Source organism: Molossus molossus, unplaced genomic scaffold (assembly GCF_014108415.1).
Source record: "Molossus molossus isolate mMolMol1 unplaced genomic scaffold, mMolMol1.p scaffold_m16_p_19, whole genome shotgun sequence".
NCBI classification, from domain to species: domain Eukaryota; kingdom Metazoa; phylum Chordata; class Mammalia; order Chiroptera; family Molossidae; genus Molossus; species Molossus molossus.
Genome location: NW_023425354.1, coordinates 42937013 through 42954840, shown reverse-complemented (window position 1 = coordinate 42954840; position 17828 = coordinate 42937013). Strand labels below are relative to the sequence as shown.

General features: G+C 41.5%; 2 protein-coding genes across 7 annotated transcripts in view; one reads left to right on the top strand and one right to left on the bottom strand.

The window, feature by feature from the left end:
• Window positions 1-10: 10 nt before the first annotated feature.
• Window positions 11-12953, bottom strand: SRR (serine racemase). Of its 6 annotated transcripts, none has more exons than XM_036268924.1 (10): window positions 12863-12953; window positions 11159-11385; window positions 5904-5983; window positions 4595-4766; window positions 3104-3227; window positions 2815-2918; window positions 1536-1655; window positions 1329-1403; window positions 647-856; window positions 11-356 (listed from the first exon to the last, which is right to left on the bottom strand). In XM_036268924.1, exons 2-10 carry the CDS (start codon window positions 11267-11269, stop codon window positions 141-143), a joined length of 1212 nt encoding a protein of 403 aa, XP_036124817.1. In that variant the 5' UTR covers window positions 11270-11385; window positions 12863-12953; the 3' UTR covers window positions 11-140. The 6 variants fall into 6 exon arrangements, with proteins under 6 accessions (XP_036124817.1, XP_036124819.1, XP_036124820.1 ...); XM_036268926.1 differs by having other exon boundaries at window positions 11159-11270; window positions 12863-12930; XM_036268927.1 differs by having other exon boundaries at window positions 11159-11270; window positions 12868-12914.
• Window positions 12954-13103: 150 nt separating this feature from the next.
• The window catches only part of SMG6 (SMG6 nonsense mediated mRNA decay factor), a 243348-nt gene continuing 238623 nt past the window's right edge, over window positions 13104-17828 (top strand). The window contains exons 1-2 of the mRNA XM_036267778.1: window positions 13104-13255; window positions 16026-17766. Of these exons, the coding sequence (XP_036123671.1) occupies window positions 13168-13255; window positions 16026-17766 (1829 nt within the window). The 5' untranslated portion in view covers window positions 13104-13167. The remainder of the gene's footprint in view (window positions 13256-16025; window positions 17767-17828) is intronic.

The following is a 17828-nucleotide window of genomic DNA, read 5'->3' as shown; positions in this document are numbered from 1 at the left end:
TCAAAAAAACTTAAAACTTACTGAAATACCCACTCTCCATTAGGATTTTGAAAGCTAAGATGGGAAGTTAACAGTAACTAGGAGACAAAATTTCCAGGTGTCTAGAGACACTGAATCCCATTTCTTCCTTAATGCATAAATTAAACAAAAACAGATTGATAAGGAGCTGGCCTTTCAGACTGCTTCAGCCAAGTTACGGAGGTTAAGTCTACATTGCCACCACTGAGTACAATACAGATGTTCTTTACTTCGGGGGAAATTGTTTGAAAATGCTGAGACAGAACAGCAGCCACTCCAACACCAGCTGTAGGTTCAATAAGCAGTTTCATCCTCTCCCATACCAGCTGGGTTGCATACTGTTGGTAGAGAAGGGAGTAAGAATTAGTGAAATAGGAGGAGGAAAGCCTAATTGGTGGACCTTTCAGTTAAAGGTTAAATTATATATATACATATATAAAAATAATATGCTCGCCAGTGAAGACTTGGTCTTTTTTCATTCTACTGCTTCTGTTGAGGGTTGTCCCGATAGCTAGGGCACCCTCCCACATGAGTCAACAAGTCATGTCCCCAGTGGATGAGTTGCTACCTGTAAGAAGTATCTTTTGTCTAAAAAGTTGCTCCATTTTCTTTCCTGTTGGAGCCTCACCTTAATTTCTTCCTCTGTGACAGTGAAGACATCATCCACGAGGTCCCTTATAACAGGCCAGGTGTTTAAGCCAATGCTGGATTTGACACCATCTGCTATGGTTTCTGGAGGGTAGGGATTGGGGGTCAGTTCCCCTTTCAGTTTGGACTGGTAGCAGTCATCTGCATTCAAGGGTTCAGCAGCATATACCTTCACACTAGGTCTCAGAGCCTGGGAAGAGGAGTATTAGACAGCTCACCACTAGCCACTGCCTGCATGCCTATCATAAAATAGACAGTACAGGTAACATTTTTCCTGACCAGGTAAGAGCCTTTTCTGTGATAGATGCAATAAAAATAGAACCTTAAAGCACTTTAAATTATATGCCTAATGCTGGCCTTCAGTTGCCTAGATCACATTTGGTTCTACTGGTAACTTGGGAAAACAGTAGCCCCTGACTTGGATAGTAGGTTGGAGAAAGGACTGTCATAGGGTGCCACTTAATGTAACTGCTTTTATGCTGTAAAGTCATAGATTAAGAAAAGGATAGTGAGGCAGAGAAGGGCCTTTCATCTCAAGAGCTAAGAAATGATGGGAAGGAACAGCAATTTAGGGGGAATGTTGAGCAAGTACCACAATGTACTATGATGTGAAATAAAATCTATGCCTGAAGTGGGGAGTCTTCCAGAGGTGGTTTTCTCACCTTAACTGTAATTGCTATTCCAGCGACCATTCCTCCTCCTCCTACAGGTACCACCAGTGCATCTACCAAGGGAACCTTTAGTGACAAGAATATGAAGTATAAATAGGTCTATTAAAAATCAGTTTTATATGTACATATTAAATAGTTCACACTACAGCCAAACATCAGATTTCCCAATAGCTCAACAAGAACTGAGTAGGCTTTTACCTGGTTCAGCACTTCCATGGCAATTGTCCCTTGCCCAGCCATCACTGCAGGCTCCTGGTTGGGATGTACCATGATGCCTTCTGTTTCTTCCATAATTCTTTTTGTAACATTTTCTCTAGACTGAAAGAGTACATTAATTTAGCATACTTGATTTGTATTTAATAGCATTTCCAACAAGTTATGATCAGTCAATTTAACACTTTATTGGCCATCTACCTTTTAGACACTGTTTGGGTATTGGGGATATAACTGAACAAAACAGTCTCCGTGCTCAAGGGAGTTATGTTTTAATATGTTGGGGAGGGGTGGAATATAAGTAAATATATGGTATGTCTAAGTGCTATGGAGAAAAATTAATTTATACAAACTATAAGGAAGGGCCTCTGGTAAGGGGATATTTTAATACATGTGAACCAGGCCTGCAGATCTCCAGAATATTCCAGGGAAAGTAATTCCAAGTACAAAGACTAAAGTAGGAGCACTTGGCTTTTCTGAGAAACTGCTAAATGTGGTTGGTGTGGGGTGTTTGGGGGAGAACAACAGTGGGATATGAGGTTAGAAAGAGGAATGAACTGGTTCATCTAGGCCTTAGATGATTGGAAGAACTTTGGATCCTACTGTGTATGAGATGGGAAACAGTTGGAGGATTTTGAGCTGATGAGACAAGCTCTAACTTTCTAACTGGACAGCTCTGGTGGTTCTTTGAAAGCAGACTAGTGGGACAAGGGTGGAAGCAGACCAGTTAGGAGGCTACCGAATCTGTGAGAATGGATGTTGGTTTGAATCAGGGTAGTAACGTTACAGGCTATTAGAAGTCAATGGATTGTGGAATATTTTGCAAGTACGACTAAAATTTGGATGTGGGGTTCAAGAGTTATCAAGATGACTCCAACATATTTTTTTTTTTTTTTTTTTTGAGCAACTAGAAGGATCAAAGTTGCTATCAACTGAGATGAGGAAGACTGGAAGAGGAGCAATACAGGGGGAATGAGAATAATTTGGTTTTTGACATAGCAAGACATCCAAGTGGGAACACTGGGGAGCTGTTGGATACACAAATCTGCGTTAGGGCAAAGCTCAGGGCTGAAGTTAGTGTATAAGATGGGTGATATTTCCAACTATGAGACTACTAAGATTACATCTGAGTGAGTGTAGATAGAGAAAAGTTAGGCATAGATAAAAAGGAAATAGACTGAGGAGTACCCAATGAGGTAGGAAGAGAAGTTTCATTTGACATTTTAAACTGTTAAGGTTTACTGAACATTGCTCTCTTCCTCACCTCATCACTCTGTTCACTGTACACTATAGAGGCTCCATAGGCTTGTATTGCCAGTTTTTTACAGTTGGGAGCTGTTTGGGGCACCACAATATAAGCAGGAATTCCTGAGATGGAGAAACACATTTAGTTAGTTCAAATCAGGAGAATAGGATAGAAATTTCTGTTCAGCTTGTAATCAGGTAGGGACTCAGAGAAATTTACTTTGCACAACTACCACCCATTTCACTGAAAGTAAGGATACTTTTCCACTCATGATTCTACCCAGTACCCTGAGAAATCAATCAAGTACCTTCCAATTTGGCAGCATAGGCGAGAGCCTGGCCATGATTTCCACTGCTATGAGTAACAACAGCTTTGGGCTTTCCTGAAGGGGCAGGAATCAAACCTCTGATTGCATTAAGGGCACCACGAACCTGGAAAAGAGGGACAATGAATTTATGTATTTGACTAAAGTTTCTTTTCAGAAAAAACCCAAGGAGCTTTACTAGATTTTCTCTTACTAATACTGCACATCCAGTCCATTACTAAATCTAGTTACCTTGTGTGTCTTCTTTGCGACTACCTTGGTAAGGCCTCATTTCTTAACTTGTGTTATCAAACCTCAAGTGATCCTGCTTCAAGGATCATTCTAACCTAATTATTTCCACTAGATTATGAAAGTGATCTTTTAAAAACATGTTATCTTTTTCTTTGCCCTTTTTTAGTAAGAAAAGTAGAAATTACTGCAGGCTTTCAAATACACATTTATTGCCTCTATCACTGTTGTAGCCATCCTAAATTGCTTCTGGTTCCCCTCCTACCAGGTACCTCTGAGCATGCTCATACCTCTACCTGTAGTCCTTTTCCCCCACTCCTGATCTGGCTAAAAGTACTCATCCAGTAAAACTTGGATCAAACATCATCTGATTCAACTTCCTTGATCTCCCAGGCAAAATTAGTTCCTTCATTCTGTTCTTCCATGGCACTTTGTATGTCTCTCTCTCAAGACATTTTTCATAAACCTATTTGTTGACCAGCCTGCCTCCCCTGCAAGTTGGATATAGGGCAAAGCCTACTGTATATATGCCTAATAAATCATGGCAGAAGCAAAGGGAAAAAGAGAATGGAGAGTTTTATATTTTGTTTTAGTATAACAGCTCTCAGTTAATGGGTGGGAGAAATGGTAGATTCTTGAAATCTTAAAGCTACCACTTAACAGATACTAACACCTGTCAGGCACAGTACTAAATGTAGCTTTCAGATTTTTATTCAAAAGGATCTTAACTAATGGTCAGAAAATTCTGGTAATGAATCAACACACAGAAGTCTATCTTTTTGCATAGGAAAGGCACTAACCTACATTGTAGGAAAAGATAAGAGGATTTAGCTAGGTTTAGACCTTTTATATTCATAAGACCAATGAATAGCAAGTTGACACAAAGTGAGTGCTTAGACTTGGTTATACAGTGATCCCACTTGCCCATTTTGCCTTGCAACAGTCCAGGGTGATGTCTGTTGTCTCTGTTTAATCTATAAGTTCCCGCTTTCATTTTCATGTCCTAGTTTGGACAGTAAATTATATCATCACCCTAATTATAAAGAAGTTTGAGACTGTAAAAGTGGCTTGTCAACACCTGATGCTAAGTAACCAGAACTTGATCAAAGGAAAACTTCTGGAACCCTTTCTTCAGCTATAAAAAAATATTCTACCTACCTCACTGGGTAGTCAGGAGGATCAAATAGCTAATATGTGAAAAGGGGCTGAAAAGATAAATGCCACACTATCAAAATGGATTGTTACCTTAAAAGATCCAGTTTTCTGGAAGAGTTCACATTTGAAGAAAAGATTGCGCCCTGCTACTTGATTCAAAATGGAGCTTGTCAGCACTGGTGTGAGGTGGACAAAATCTCGAATGTTGATATGAGCTTTTTCAACATCAGCGAAGGAGATGCAGTATTGAGCACACATTGTTCTGAAACCCACAAATATGAAAGGTAAAAGCAAAGTCTGATACAATGTGCTGAGTGAAGAGGTTTTGAAAATGCAAATCACAGACCCATTGAATATATAAGAGTGATCTACAATGTCAACTATGGACTTTGGGTGGTAGTGTTAAATGCAGGTTCAATTGTAACAAACAGCTTTCTTGTGAGGGATGTTGATAATGGGGGAGGCTATGCATGTGTGGGTGCAGGGGGGTTTATGGGAAATCTCTACCTTTTGATCAACTTTGCTATGAACCTTCAACTGCTAAAAAAAAATATATATATGTATTTTTTTCTTTTTTGGGGGGGGTGAAGGGGGCAAAAAGGAGAAAATGGGAGCTATCTAATACTGTCAACAATTAAAAAAAAAAAAAAAAAGCCCTGGCTGGTTTGGCTCCGTGGTTAGAGTGTCAACCTGAGGACCTGAGGACCAGAGTCCCAGGTTCGCTTCTGGCCAAGGGCACGCATACCTCGGTTGCAGTCCTTCCCCCAGCCCTGGTTGGGGCGGTGCCGTTGGCAACCAATCGATGTGTCTCTCTTTCATTGATGTTTCTCTCTCCCTCCCTCCCTCCCTCCCTCCCTCCCTCCCTCCCTCTCTGTCTGAAGATAAATGTAAAAATATCCTTGGGTGAGGATTTAAAAAAAAAACAAAAAAACACAAACACACACACGCATATAAATTTAAAAAATAAGAGCCCTGGCTGGGTGGCTCAGTTGGTTGGAGCATTGTCCCCATACACCAAAAAAAACACACCCCAAAACAGCTGTAGGTTCGATTCCTCATCAGGGCCATATCTAGGTCTTGGGTTTAATCCCTGGTTGGGGTGGGAGGCAACCGATCATTTTCTCTCTCACATCAATGTTCATCTCCCTTTCCCACTCTCTAAAATCAACAAAAATATATTCTTGGGTGAGGATTAAAAACAAGTAAATAAATAAAAAGAAAATATACAACAGGAAAAGAAGCCTGGGGCCTGTCTATTACCAGGGCTCCAGAATCTTTGTATAGAAGGAACCTTGTCTTGAAGCTGAGTTTCTTAGTAAATAGAAATCTTTTCTTCTTCTTTTTTTCTGTTGAAGCTTTATAGGGAGTAACTGGTGATTAGGGAAGGCTTAAAGCTCACCTCTTACCCATACCATCCATCTCTTGACTATGACTGGACTCTACATTTTCATCATTGTAATGGGCTGCATTCAAATTCTCCTATAAATTTTTATTAAAAAAAATTATTTAACAATGGGGAAAACTGCCTAAATTCTACCATCTTAATAAATTGTGCCTATTTTGTTTCCTTTTTTTCAATATATATACATTATATGAGTGTTAAAATCAAAGCGAAGATAAATTTTGTTTACTATTTGGCTCAGTTTCTTCAGTTTTCATAATTAAAATTTTCAACTGCATTATGCTTCCATTTTTCACTACTTTTATTGTAGTATTTAAACAAAGTTTTTTTTTTTTTCCTTATTAACAAAAGCAATGGATGTTCAATACAAAAAAGAATTTAATCTATTTTCTCCCCAAAGATAACTGCTATCTAAGCTTTGGTGTTTTATCTTTCCAGGCTCACACATACAGGGTGTCTCTCAAAAAATGTATATACAAAAAAGGTGTACTTATAAAGCCAGTGTTGCCCTGGCCGGTTTGGCTCAGCGGTTGGAGCGTCGGCCTGCGGCACAGAGAGACCTGGGTTTGGTTTCCGCTAAGGGCACGTACCTCGGTTGCAGTTTGTCCCCGGCCCTGGTTGGTCGTGCAGGTGACAGCCACTCGATGTGTCCCTTCACATCGATGTTTCTCTCTCTCTCTCTTCCTCTCTCTCCCTCCCGCTCTATCTGAACAAAAAATGGAAAAATGTCCTCAGGTGAGGATAAGAAAAAATAAAATAAAATAAAGCCAGTGTTTATTAAACTACATTTCATTTTCAAAATGTAATAGAATCTACAGACACACTGTATACATTTTTTTTGGATACCCTGTATATGCAGACTCTAGGACAGGTTTGGTAACTTGTTTTTTTTCAAACAACATTATGATTATCTATGAATCTTTATATTGTATATTTATGCAACTTTTTTAAAAAAGTATGTTTTCATTGATTTTTTTAGAGAGAGGAAGAGGGAGAGAGAAACACTGATGTGAGAAACTGATCGGCTGCCTCCTGCACGCCCCCTACTGGGGATCTAGCCTGTAATGGAGGCATGTGCCCTGACGGAATCAAACCGGGACCAATCAGTTCATGGGGTGATGCTCAATCCACTGAACCACACCTATTTATGCAACTTTTAAAATGGCTTACTAGTACTTTTTACAAAAAAACATAGTTTTATATAACTCTATTGTTGAACATTTAGGTTTTTTTCCCCTTTAATAATGATGTAATGAATAATAACCTTGTTGCAAGATCTTTGTGTCTCTCCATACATGCTTTGACTCAATTCCACCAAATGGTATTTTGCCTCAAAAGGCATGCACACTTCTAAGACACCTGCTACCCACTGTCAAACTGATCTCCAGAAGAGTTGTACTTTATATCATTTTATACCAATAGCAATTTCTGAGCAATGTCCATTTTCCTTCACTTTTGCTGTATCATTTTTATCTGACAATTTAACGGAATGTCTAGTAGTTTGAATTTACTTTTCTTTAAACAGTGATTGAACATTTTTTATTTATTGGCCATGTATTCTTTTAAAAATTTTTTTAAAAGCCCTGGCCGGTTTGGCTCAGTGGTTAGAGCGTCGGCCTGCGGTCCGGAGAGACCCGGGTTCGGTTCCCGCTAAGGGCGCGTACCTTGGTTGCAGTTTGTCCCCAGCCCTGGTTGGGTCGTGTGGGTGGCAACCACTCGATGTGTCGCTTTCACGTCGATGTTTCTCTCTCTCTCTCTCTCTCTCTCTCTCTCTCTCTCTCTCACTCTCACTCTATCTGAACAAAATATCGAAAAATGTCCTCGGGTGAGGATAAAAAATAAAAATAAATAAAAATTTTTTTAAAAAAATTTTCAGCCTTGTCGAAACAAGGCCACCAAAAATTTGGTTGCCTCCCCCCAAAAAATGGGAGAGAATATTTTGGCCATGTATTCTTCCATGAGTCTTTAACACACCAATTTACTGACTGAATCATCTTTTTCTTCTGAAATGTTACATTTATCAAAATTAAATTTCTATTAATGCTTGAAACGTTTCTGGACTTCACATTTTGTTCCATTGATGAAACTGTCAATTCCTTTCCCAGTTGTTCATCGTATTGTTCTTCCCTGATTACTCTTTCTCAAATTTATTGGCTTTTCTCTTAAATAATTCTTCCAAATGAACTTCAGAAATCCTTTATCAAGGCTGTCAGAAATACCACTGTAAAATGAACAAAAGAATTGGGGGCACATTTGACATTTAAAAATAGTCTTTGCGCCCTGGCCGGTTTGGCTCAGCGGGTAGAGCGTCAACCTGTGGTCCAGAGAGACCCAGGTTCGGTTCCCGCTAAGGGCATGTACTTTGGCTGCAATTTGTCCCCGGCCCTGGTTGGTCGTGCGGGTGGCAGCCACTCAATGTGTCCCTTTCACATCAATGTTTTTCTCTCCCTCTTCCTCTCTCTCCCTCCCGCTCTGTCTGAATAAAGAATGGAAAAATGTCCTCAGGTGAGGATAAAAAAAATTTTTTTTAATTAAAAAACATAAAAATAGTCTTTGCCCTGGCTGGTTTGGCTCAGCGATTAGAGCATCAGCCCTCAGATCAGAGTTGTGGGTTTGATTCCAGTCAAGGGCACGTACCTAGGTTGCAGTTTGGCCCCCCACCCTGGTTAGGGTCATGCATTGATATTTCTCTCTCTCCCTCCCACTCTATCTGAAGATAAATGGAAAAATATCCTCGGATGAGGATTAAAAAAAATAGCGTCTTCCTATCCATAAACATCTATGTCTTTTAATTTAGTCAAGTCCTTTTGTTTTAGGTTTATCAGTAAAGTTTAATAGTTTGTGTCTGTACAGATTTAATTAAATTTATGCCTAAGTACAATACATTTTTGTTAGATAAAATATTTCTTTCCTTAGATTTTTAAGTTGCTTACTGATGATGTATATGAAAGCTAGTAAGTTTGTATAGTTACCATGTAATAGTATACTTTACTAGACTATCTTGTTAGATCTAATAGTCTTGTAGTTCATTCTCCAAATAATCATACTATCTGCAAATAAAGATAATGTGTCTTTACCTTAGAAATAGCCCTCTGGTAACCTTTTCTGTGACTTTATTGGTTTAATGTAGATTTGCCACCTCCTCCTGACTTAATTTCAGTAACATATTTTGGCAAAATCAGATCTAATTTAAAATTAATATGTAGTTGTACATATTAATATTTCTAAGTATTCACATCTGTGGTATTCAGTTATGAAATATTCAGTACCTTCTATGTGTCAGATACTGTATGGTTTGGGGATACAGTGTCAGAAAAACAGACTTGTCTCTGTTCTCATAAAATTTACAATCTAGTGGAGAGATGTATAATAAGTAATCCCAAAACAAATATGTATTTACAAATAGTAATAGGTGACATTAGGGAAGTGTGTTACGATAGGACACTATAATGTTGGGCCTTATTTAGATCAGGTAAGGTCCTCTATGGAGAAGTGAAATTTTAAGTTATGACTCATAAGATGAATGGCAGAGTAGGGAGAAAAGTGTGTCAGGTAGAGGGAATAATGTGTGAAGGCTTTAAGGAGGAAAAGAGGTTGGCATATTCCAGGAACTAAAAGGAGGCCAATGTATTTGAAAATAGTGATCAAAGAGGAGTGTAAGAGATGAGAGTAAAATTGGCAGGGTCTAGATCATGAGGGACCATGACTCATGGATATTTTTACTTAAGAGTAATAGAATGCCACTGGAGAATTTTGAATAGGTAAGTGACATGATAGAATTTATATTTTCAGAAAATCACTCTGACCACATTATGGTGAATGAAAAGAAAAGAGAAAAGAGTGGAACCAGGGAATTCAGTAAGTAGTACTAGAGTTTTCCACATGAAAGACAGCAGGGAGTTGGATGGTGAAAGTGGAGGTAGAAAAAAAATAATCACTCGATACATTTTGGAAAAACAAACCTGATTAAAAAATGGGTGAAGGACTTTAATAAACATGTTTCCAAAGATAAACAAATGGCCAACAAGCACATGAAAAGATGCTCAACATCACCAATCATTAGGGAAATGCAAATCAAAACCACAAGGGGATACCTCTTTACACATATTAGAATGACTATTAAAAAAAACACACCACAAAACAGAAAATGACAAGTGTTGGCAGGGATGTGGAAAAATTGTGCACTGTTGGTGGAAATGTAAAATGGTGCAGCTACTATGGAAAACAATATGGTAGTGTATAAAAAAATTAAACATAAAAGTATCATATGATCTAGCAATTCCACTTCTGGGTATATACCCAAAAGAATTCTAAGAGGGTCTCAAGGACATATTTGCATACCTATATTCATAGCAGCATTATTCACAATAGCCAAAAGTAGAAGCAACCCAAGTATCTATTGACAGATGAATGGATAAACAAAATCTGATATATATCAATGAAATATTAAGCCTGAAAAAAATGGATTATTATTCATGCTACAAGATGGATGAACCTTGAGGATATTATGCTAAGTGAAATAAGCCAGACACAAAAAGACAAATACTTATGATTACACTTATGTGAGCTACCTAGAGCAATCAAATTCATTAGAAGGTAGAATGGTGGTTGCCAGAGACTACGGCAAAGGAAAGTTGTTTAATAGGGATAATTTCAATTTTGCAAGATGAAGAGAATTCTGGAGCTTGGTTGTACAACAATGTGAATATACTTAACACTAAAGGACTTTACATTTAAAAATGGTTATGAGCCTTGGCCCATTTGGCTCAGTGGTTAGAGTATCGGCCTATGGACCAGAGAGTCCCGGGTTCCTTTCCCACTAAAGGCACGTACCTCGGTTGCAGTTTGTCCCTGGCCCCGGTTAGGGTGTGTGGATGGCAACCAGTCGATGTGCCTCTCTCATGTGGATGTTTCTCTCCCTCCCACTCTATCTGAAGATAAAGGCAAAAAAAAAATGTCCTTGGGTGAGGTTAAAATAAATAAAAATGGTTATAATATACTTCATGTTATGTGTATTTTATCACAATTTCAAAAAAACAAAAAGTTACATTTTGGAGATTATAATTAGGTAGGCCTCTTGGCTACAAGTGATAGAACCCCAGTTTGAGTTGGCATCACTATAGAGGTGATGAGATTTATGGGCTCATGTAATCAAAGGAAGAGTTAAACCATGGGAAGGGCAGGGATATGGACCTTTAGGAAAAATCAGAACCAGGGATTTGAGATTTTCCAGGACTCTCATTATTTCTCACCTCCGCTGTTTCCTGCATGTCAGCTTCATTCTTTTTCGCTGCAGACCAGTTCCACATGGCAGGATGCTTGGCTGCTGATAGCTCCCGTGTTTTACATTTTATGGCTTCCATACTGGAGAGGGATTTTCTTTCTCAGTTTCAGTTCAGAAAATTCTGGGTAAGGACTCTGATGGACCCATCTTGGCCCAGGACCAGTGGCCAAGGGTGTGAGGTCATTTAAGACAATACTATGCAATAGTCAGAAGTATTAACAGAAACATGAAAAAGAAACAGAATGATTTCTATAACAATATCAATTATGTACATTTAAAACACATACATACATAGAACATTATATATTATTAAAAGATACATGTATATCCAAGGTCATATTTAAAACATATGAGAGCGATGACTTAAAGTGGGGAGGGTAGGAACACGAGTGGGAGTTGGAATGAAGGGAAAAAAGATAAAACAAGAAAGGCTTTGATGAGAATGTGAATCAAACAGTATGACTACCTTAAATTTCTGGACCTGAAAGGAAAATAGGATCAAACGAAGGGAGTGAGAAGAAAAAACCAAAAGAGAAAGACAAAAAGAAAAAGAGAAAGCACTTGAGAGTGAGGGGCAGTTCTCAAGAGAAAAGGGGAGAATGCTGAGGTGATGAATTACACAGATGTCCACTAAAGAGTTAAGAGACATATCCTGATATGTGGGGAGTGAGGGAGACAAGGATAACTCCTTGGGTTTTGACTTAGCTGGTGGTATAATCTATTAAAATATAAGAGTGGTGAAGAAACAAGTATTTTAGGGAAAAGCAGAGATTTGATAAGCTAAGTATGAATTACTTATGAGACATCCAAGAGGACATTCTTTAGGTTTCTCTCTTTTGCCAGAAATGTGTCTATTTTGATCTCTATTGTATTTCTGAAGCAGGAGCTCTTCGATTTTTTTTTTTTTAAATCAAGTACTGTTCTTTTTCTCTTATTAATTTCTGATTTTGTTTTTCTTCTATTTTCCTTTTAATTTTCATTATTTTAAAAGTAATAACAAAAGCACTTCAGGTTACAAATTTTCCTGAGTATTGTTTTAATAACATACCATAGGTTTTGTGTGCAATATTTTCATTAAGCTCATTTTTTTTTCTTTTTATTTAATTTATTGGGGTGACACTTATTAACAAAATTATACAGGTTTCAGGTGCACAATTCTAGAACACAGCATCTGTACACTGTATTGTGAGTTCACCACCCCAAGTCAAGTCTCTGTCCCTCAACATTTTTTGTCCCTATACCCTCCCCGCACCCCTCCTCCCATAACTTTAATTGCTAAAGAATCCATAATATTAGTTTGAGTTATTTAAAATTGATGTTTGAAAAAATTTCCCAAGTGGTTAGAAATTTTAAATTTGGGTTATTACTCGTTTTACTACTTTGTGCTGAGCAATCATAACCTAAACAACTTTTGGTTTTAGAAATTGGATTCCTCTCTCTCCCACTATCCAAATTTGCTTTGTCTTTTTTTGTTTGTAAATCCTCACCCCGCCCTGGGACACTAGTCCGGCCCTGTGGTGGGAGAACCTGGCCTAAGATGAGTGGAGGAAGCCGGGTTGCACGGTGTCTCCGTCAACCCCAGCCCAGCACCAGTGTCCTCGAAGGGCATCACAGCAACGACAGCAGCCATCGCCACCACCGCCCGCCCGGGCCTGGCTTGGCCTGTCCTCACCTCACCGCACAGGGGCCGCGCCTCCAACTCCAGCCTCAGCGCACCTTCCCCGACCACACCTCTGCGCATGCGCGACGCCCGCCTCTCACGCCCAGGCTCGCGTTCTGTCTCTTCCCTCTCCCGCGGCTGAACGTCCGTTTAGCGTTTTTCCTCCCAGTGCGGCCACCGTCGATTGGGGAAGAGGGCGGGGGGGGGCGGGGAAGAGGGTGGGAGGTGGGTGAGCGCGCGCGCCGCCTGTCCGTCGTGGTTTCCTGGCTGCGCGCGGCGGTGGCGGAGTAGCTGCAGCTGTTGCAGCAGTGGCGAAGATGGCGGAAGGGTTGGAGCGTGTCCGGATCTCCGCGTCGGAGCTGCGAGGGATCCTGGCCACTTTGGCTCCGCAGGCTGGGAGCAGAGGTGAGTCGCACCGCCCAGCTCCTGGGCCGGGCCTGCCCGCCCCGCCTCCCTCTCCTCCTCTGCCTCCTCCTGCTCCGTCCGCGGCGCTTCGGAGCCCCCGCCCCTTCCCCCAACAGTGGGGGCGGGGGGCCGAGGGCGGGCCCCCTGCCGCCCTACCAGCCCCAGGGCCTGCGTGGTGTTCCGCTCAGCCAGCCAGTCTGGCTCCCTTCGGAGGAGCCCAACCAGAGTGCCTGCCTCCGCCCCCTTTCTTACCCCAAAGGTGACTGTTCCCCCATTGCTCCAGCCCTCTCTGACCAGCCCGTGGATTCCCAGCCGTCAGGAGACGCGAAAAGGAGTGGGCGCTGGGGTCTGGTGGAGGCCCCGGGTTGTATCATTCCCAGAGGAGTCATCCGCAGTCCTGCCCCGTCATCTCTTAAGCGTTGGAGAAAAAGAACTGGGGAAATTGAGGAGGAAGGTTTAACAGCTTGGGGTTTCCTTGTTGAACTTTTTTTCCCCCGAGGCAGGCTTCTGAGGACTGCGCCACTGGAGGGATCCAGTTGACTACTTTGGTTTGGCCTTGGCTTGTGTGGGAGCTGTTTTTATCAGAGAATGCTCAACTTGCAAGTTCAAGTCTCCAGCCACACCAGGAAAGCTCCTGGGAAGAGGCTAGTGTCTCCCCTCTCCTTTGTTAGGCAGTGCAGTTGTGTAGAATGGTAGCTATGCTTTTGCAGACCTGTGGCCAAAGTCTGTGGAATTGGTTTTCTGTGGTCAACTGAATTAGATTCTTCAGGTTCTTTTTTCCCTCTGCTGTGGAAAATAGTAGTAGCCCTTCTCCCTCTCTCCACCCAAGTTACAAAGGCTGCTGAGGGTGAGCTGTTCTGGAGTTAAACTGTTTTACTCTATTCCTACTTGATGAAGTAATCTTTTAAACTTCTGAAAATATTGTAGCAGTTTCTTAAACATTTGGTTATTTTTTTTTTTTCTGTTTTACACAGGTGTCAGTTCCTATTATAGTTTTGTTTACATTGATGTTTATAGAACAATGCTAAGATTTTATATAGCATTTGATTTTGTGTACTCTATATGTCACTAATTCCTGCCACTTTCCCACTGAAATATTTAGTAGTTATTTGTAGTAATCCTTCACCTTAATAGATAAAGGTAATAGATAAAAGGAAACAAAAAATAGAGACTTGCTTATCTGTTGCTAAGTAAATTCATGGAGCCTGGGGAATGGTTTCTGAAGTCCTGTGCTCTTATTCTTGAGTGCTCCAGTCTTTGATATTTTGAGAGCATGTCACAATACTTCCATCATCTTCCAGGGAAAGTTCCCTTATGGAACTTTTTCCTTCTCATATTCCATCATCATAGTAGCAGTTAGTCTCAGTATTCTAATGATGATAGTCTGAGCAGTATTTTCTTGGAATGACTCTGTTGGCTGCTGTTAGGGAGTTGGTGAGCATGAGTGGAGTTGAAGAACGTGAAAGGAACTACTTCCAGTTTGCTTCGACAGGAGGTACATGTTTGGGTAATTGGTATCCTATAGAAGAGGATTGTTCTGGGCAAGTTCAGAGACTAGAATTGCAATTTTTTACTCTAGAGATGTCCAGAACCATAGGTTGTTATGCATACCCTGTTTTTATTCTTGTTTTCCCCATTCCTACTAGAATGTTTAAAGGACTTATTAGCCACCCTGGAAAAACATTAGAGACAGAAGAAGAAAAGGTTAAGGTGGATTTGAGGGCTCTATAGTAGAGACAGTCTACTGGTGAAGTGGTTGGAGGTCTTTTATTCTGACAGTGATGGGGTAGTTTAGGTTCTTGAGGATCTGAATATGCCTTGGGTAACAGTATTTTTTTTCTTGTTTCCTTATCCCAGGTGCAGGTAACTCCCAACAGAATTTTCTTAGCCTTGCCAGTTGCTGAACCAATACTGTGAACTTAGTAGAATTTCTGTTTCTGCAGAAATTTCCTTATCCATCAATAATAGCATTTAAAAAAATATTGATTTGAGAGAGAGGAAGAGAGAGAGAAACATTGATTTGTTATTCTGCTTATATATGCATTTATTCATTGAGTCTTTTTTTTTTTTTTTTTTTTTAATCCTCACCTGAGAACATTTTTCCATTTTTTGTTCAGATAGAGTGGGAGGAGAGAGAGAGAGAAACCTCGACGTGAAAGGACACATTGAGTGGCTGCCACCCGCACAACCCAACCAGGGCCGGGGACAAACTGCAATGAGGTACGCGCCCTTAGCGGGAACTGAACCCGGGTCTCTCTGGACTGCAGGCCGACGCTCTAACTGCTGAGCCAAACTGGCCAGGGCCATTCATTGAGTCTTGTATGTGTCCCGACTGGGGATTGAACCTATAACTTTGACTTATTGGGACAATGCTCTAACTAACTGAGCGCCCTGGCTTGGGCCAGTAATAGCATTTTGATGTGTAATTCTCTTTGTTGTTGTTAATAATCACCAGAGAATATATATACTTTTAGATAGAGTGGAAAGAGGGGGGTGGACATCAGTGTGAGAAAGAGACATCTTTGATTGGTTGCCTCCTGCACGACCCTGACCAGGGCTGGGATTGAACCTGCAACCCAGGTACGTGCCCTGGACCTGGAATCAAATCTACGACCCTTCAGTCTGCGGGCCGATGCTCTAACCATTGAGAAAACTGGCCAGAGCTTGATGTATAATTCTTGCTTGACTTTTCTGTTATTTATCAGAATGACATTTTTCCCCTTCCTCCTCCTTATCCTTTTCTTCTACCCTTTCCTCTCCAACATCACAGAAAACATGAAGGAGCCCAGGCAACGCAAAGATAATAGGCGCCCAGATCTGGAAATCTATAAACCTGGTCTGTCACGTCTAAGGAACAAACCTAAAATCAAGGAACCTTCTGGGAGTGACGAATTTAAGGATGAAATTGTTAATGACAGAGATTCTTCAGCTGTTGGAAATGGTACACAGCTTATTAAAGATGTCTGCAAGGAACTGGACAGTCAACAGCAAAATGGTCCTATAGAGCCAGAAAATTTTCGGGCACAAGAGTCCTTTACTGGGACTGCTGGACAAGAGGATCGAAGTCTAAGAATTATCAAGAAAACAAAGAAACCTGACATGCAGATCTATCAGCCAGGAAGGCGTTTGCAGACTGTTACCAAAGAGTCCACTAGCCGGGTAGATGAGGAAGAAATCCTCAACCAGGTAGAACAACTGAAAGTAGAGGAAGATGAATGTAGGGGACAAATGAAAGAGGAGGCTGTGAATAAACCAGACAAAAATGACGCACAAAAGAGCCTAAATTGTGACAGAGTTAGGGCTGCAAAGGGAGAAAAAGGAAAGAGGATTGAAAAAGGGGAGGGGATGAAGAAAGTGAATGAAGACCTGGCACAGGGGAAGCTGGGTTCTGCAAAGCGCTATTCCCGCTCAGACAAACGAAGGAGCCGTTACCGCACTTGCAGTACCAGCTCAGCTGGTAGCAACAACAGCACTGAGGGGGCTGGCTTGACTGATAATGGATGTCGCCGCCGCCGCCAGGATAGGACCAAGTTGAGGCCACGACTGAAGAAGCAGGTGTCTATGTCCTCAACTGACTCCTTAGATGAGGATAGAATTGATGAGTCTGATGGGCCCAGGAGGAGCTCAGAAAGGAAGAAACATTTAGAAAGAAGCTGTTCTGGACGTGGGGAGGGAGAGCAGAAAAGCAACGGTAAAGAAAATCGAGGCACTCTTCACGTCACTTTCGATGCAGAAACCATGAACAAAGATTCCCCCGTGGCAAGGCCAGCCAGGGAGGATGTGGATAGGATGAAGCCTGACAAAGGCTTGAGCAGTGGGGGCAAAGGCTCTGAGAAGCAGGAGTCCAAAAACCTGAAACAAGAACTTCGGGGTCGTGGCCGTGGCATTCTGATTCTACCTGCCCATACCACCCTATCTGTCAATTCAGCTGGTTCTCCAGAGTCTACACCTTTGGGACCTCGGCTTTTATTTGGATCTGGTAGTAAGGGATCTCGGAGTTGGGGCCGAGGAGGCACCACTCGACGTTTGTGGGATCCAAACAATCCTGATCAGAAACCTGCTCTAAAGAGCCAGACACCCCAGCTGCATTTCTTGGACACTGATGATGAAGTCAGCCCTACATCTTGGGGTGACTCACGCCAGGCCCAGGCGTCTTACTATAAGTTTCAAAACTCTGACAACCCCTATTACTACCCTCGGACACCAGGCCCTGCCTCCCAGTATCCTTATACAGGCTATAGCCCTCTGCAGTACCCAGTGGGCCCTACAAATGGTGTGTACCCAGGGCCGTACTACCCAGGCTACCCGACTCCATCAGGACAGTATGTTTGTAGTCCTCTCCCAGCCAGCACCATGAGTCCTGAGGAGATGGAGCAGCACATGAGGAACATGCAGCAACAGGAACTACATAGGCTCCTCCGGGTGGCTGATAACCAGGAACTGCAGCTCAGCAACCTGCTCTCCAGGGATCGCATCAGTCCTGAGGGCCTGGAAAAGATGGCTCAGCTTAGGTATGGTGTGTTCAATCCTGGCTAGAGGGAAATGGGGATAACCTGGGAGGTGTATAGGCTCC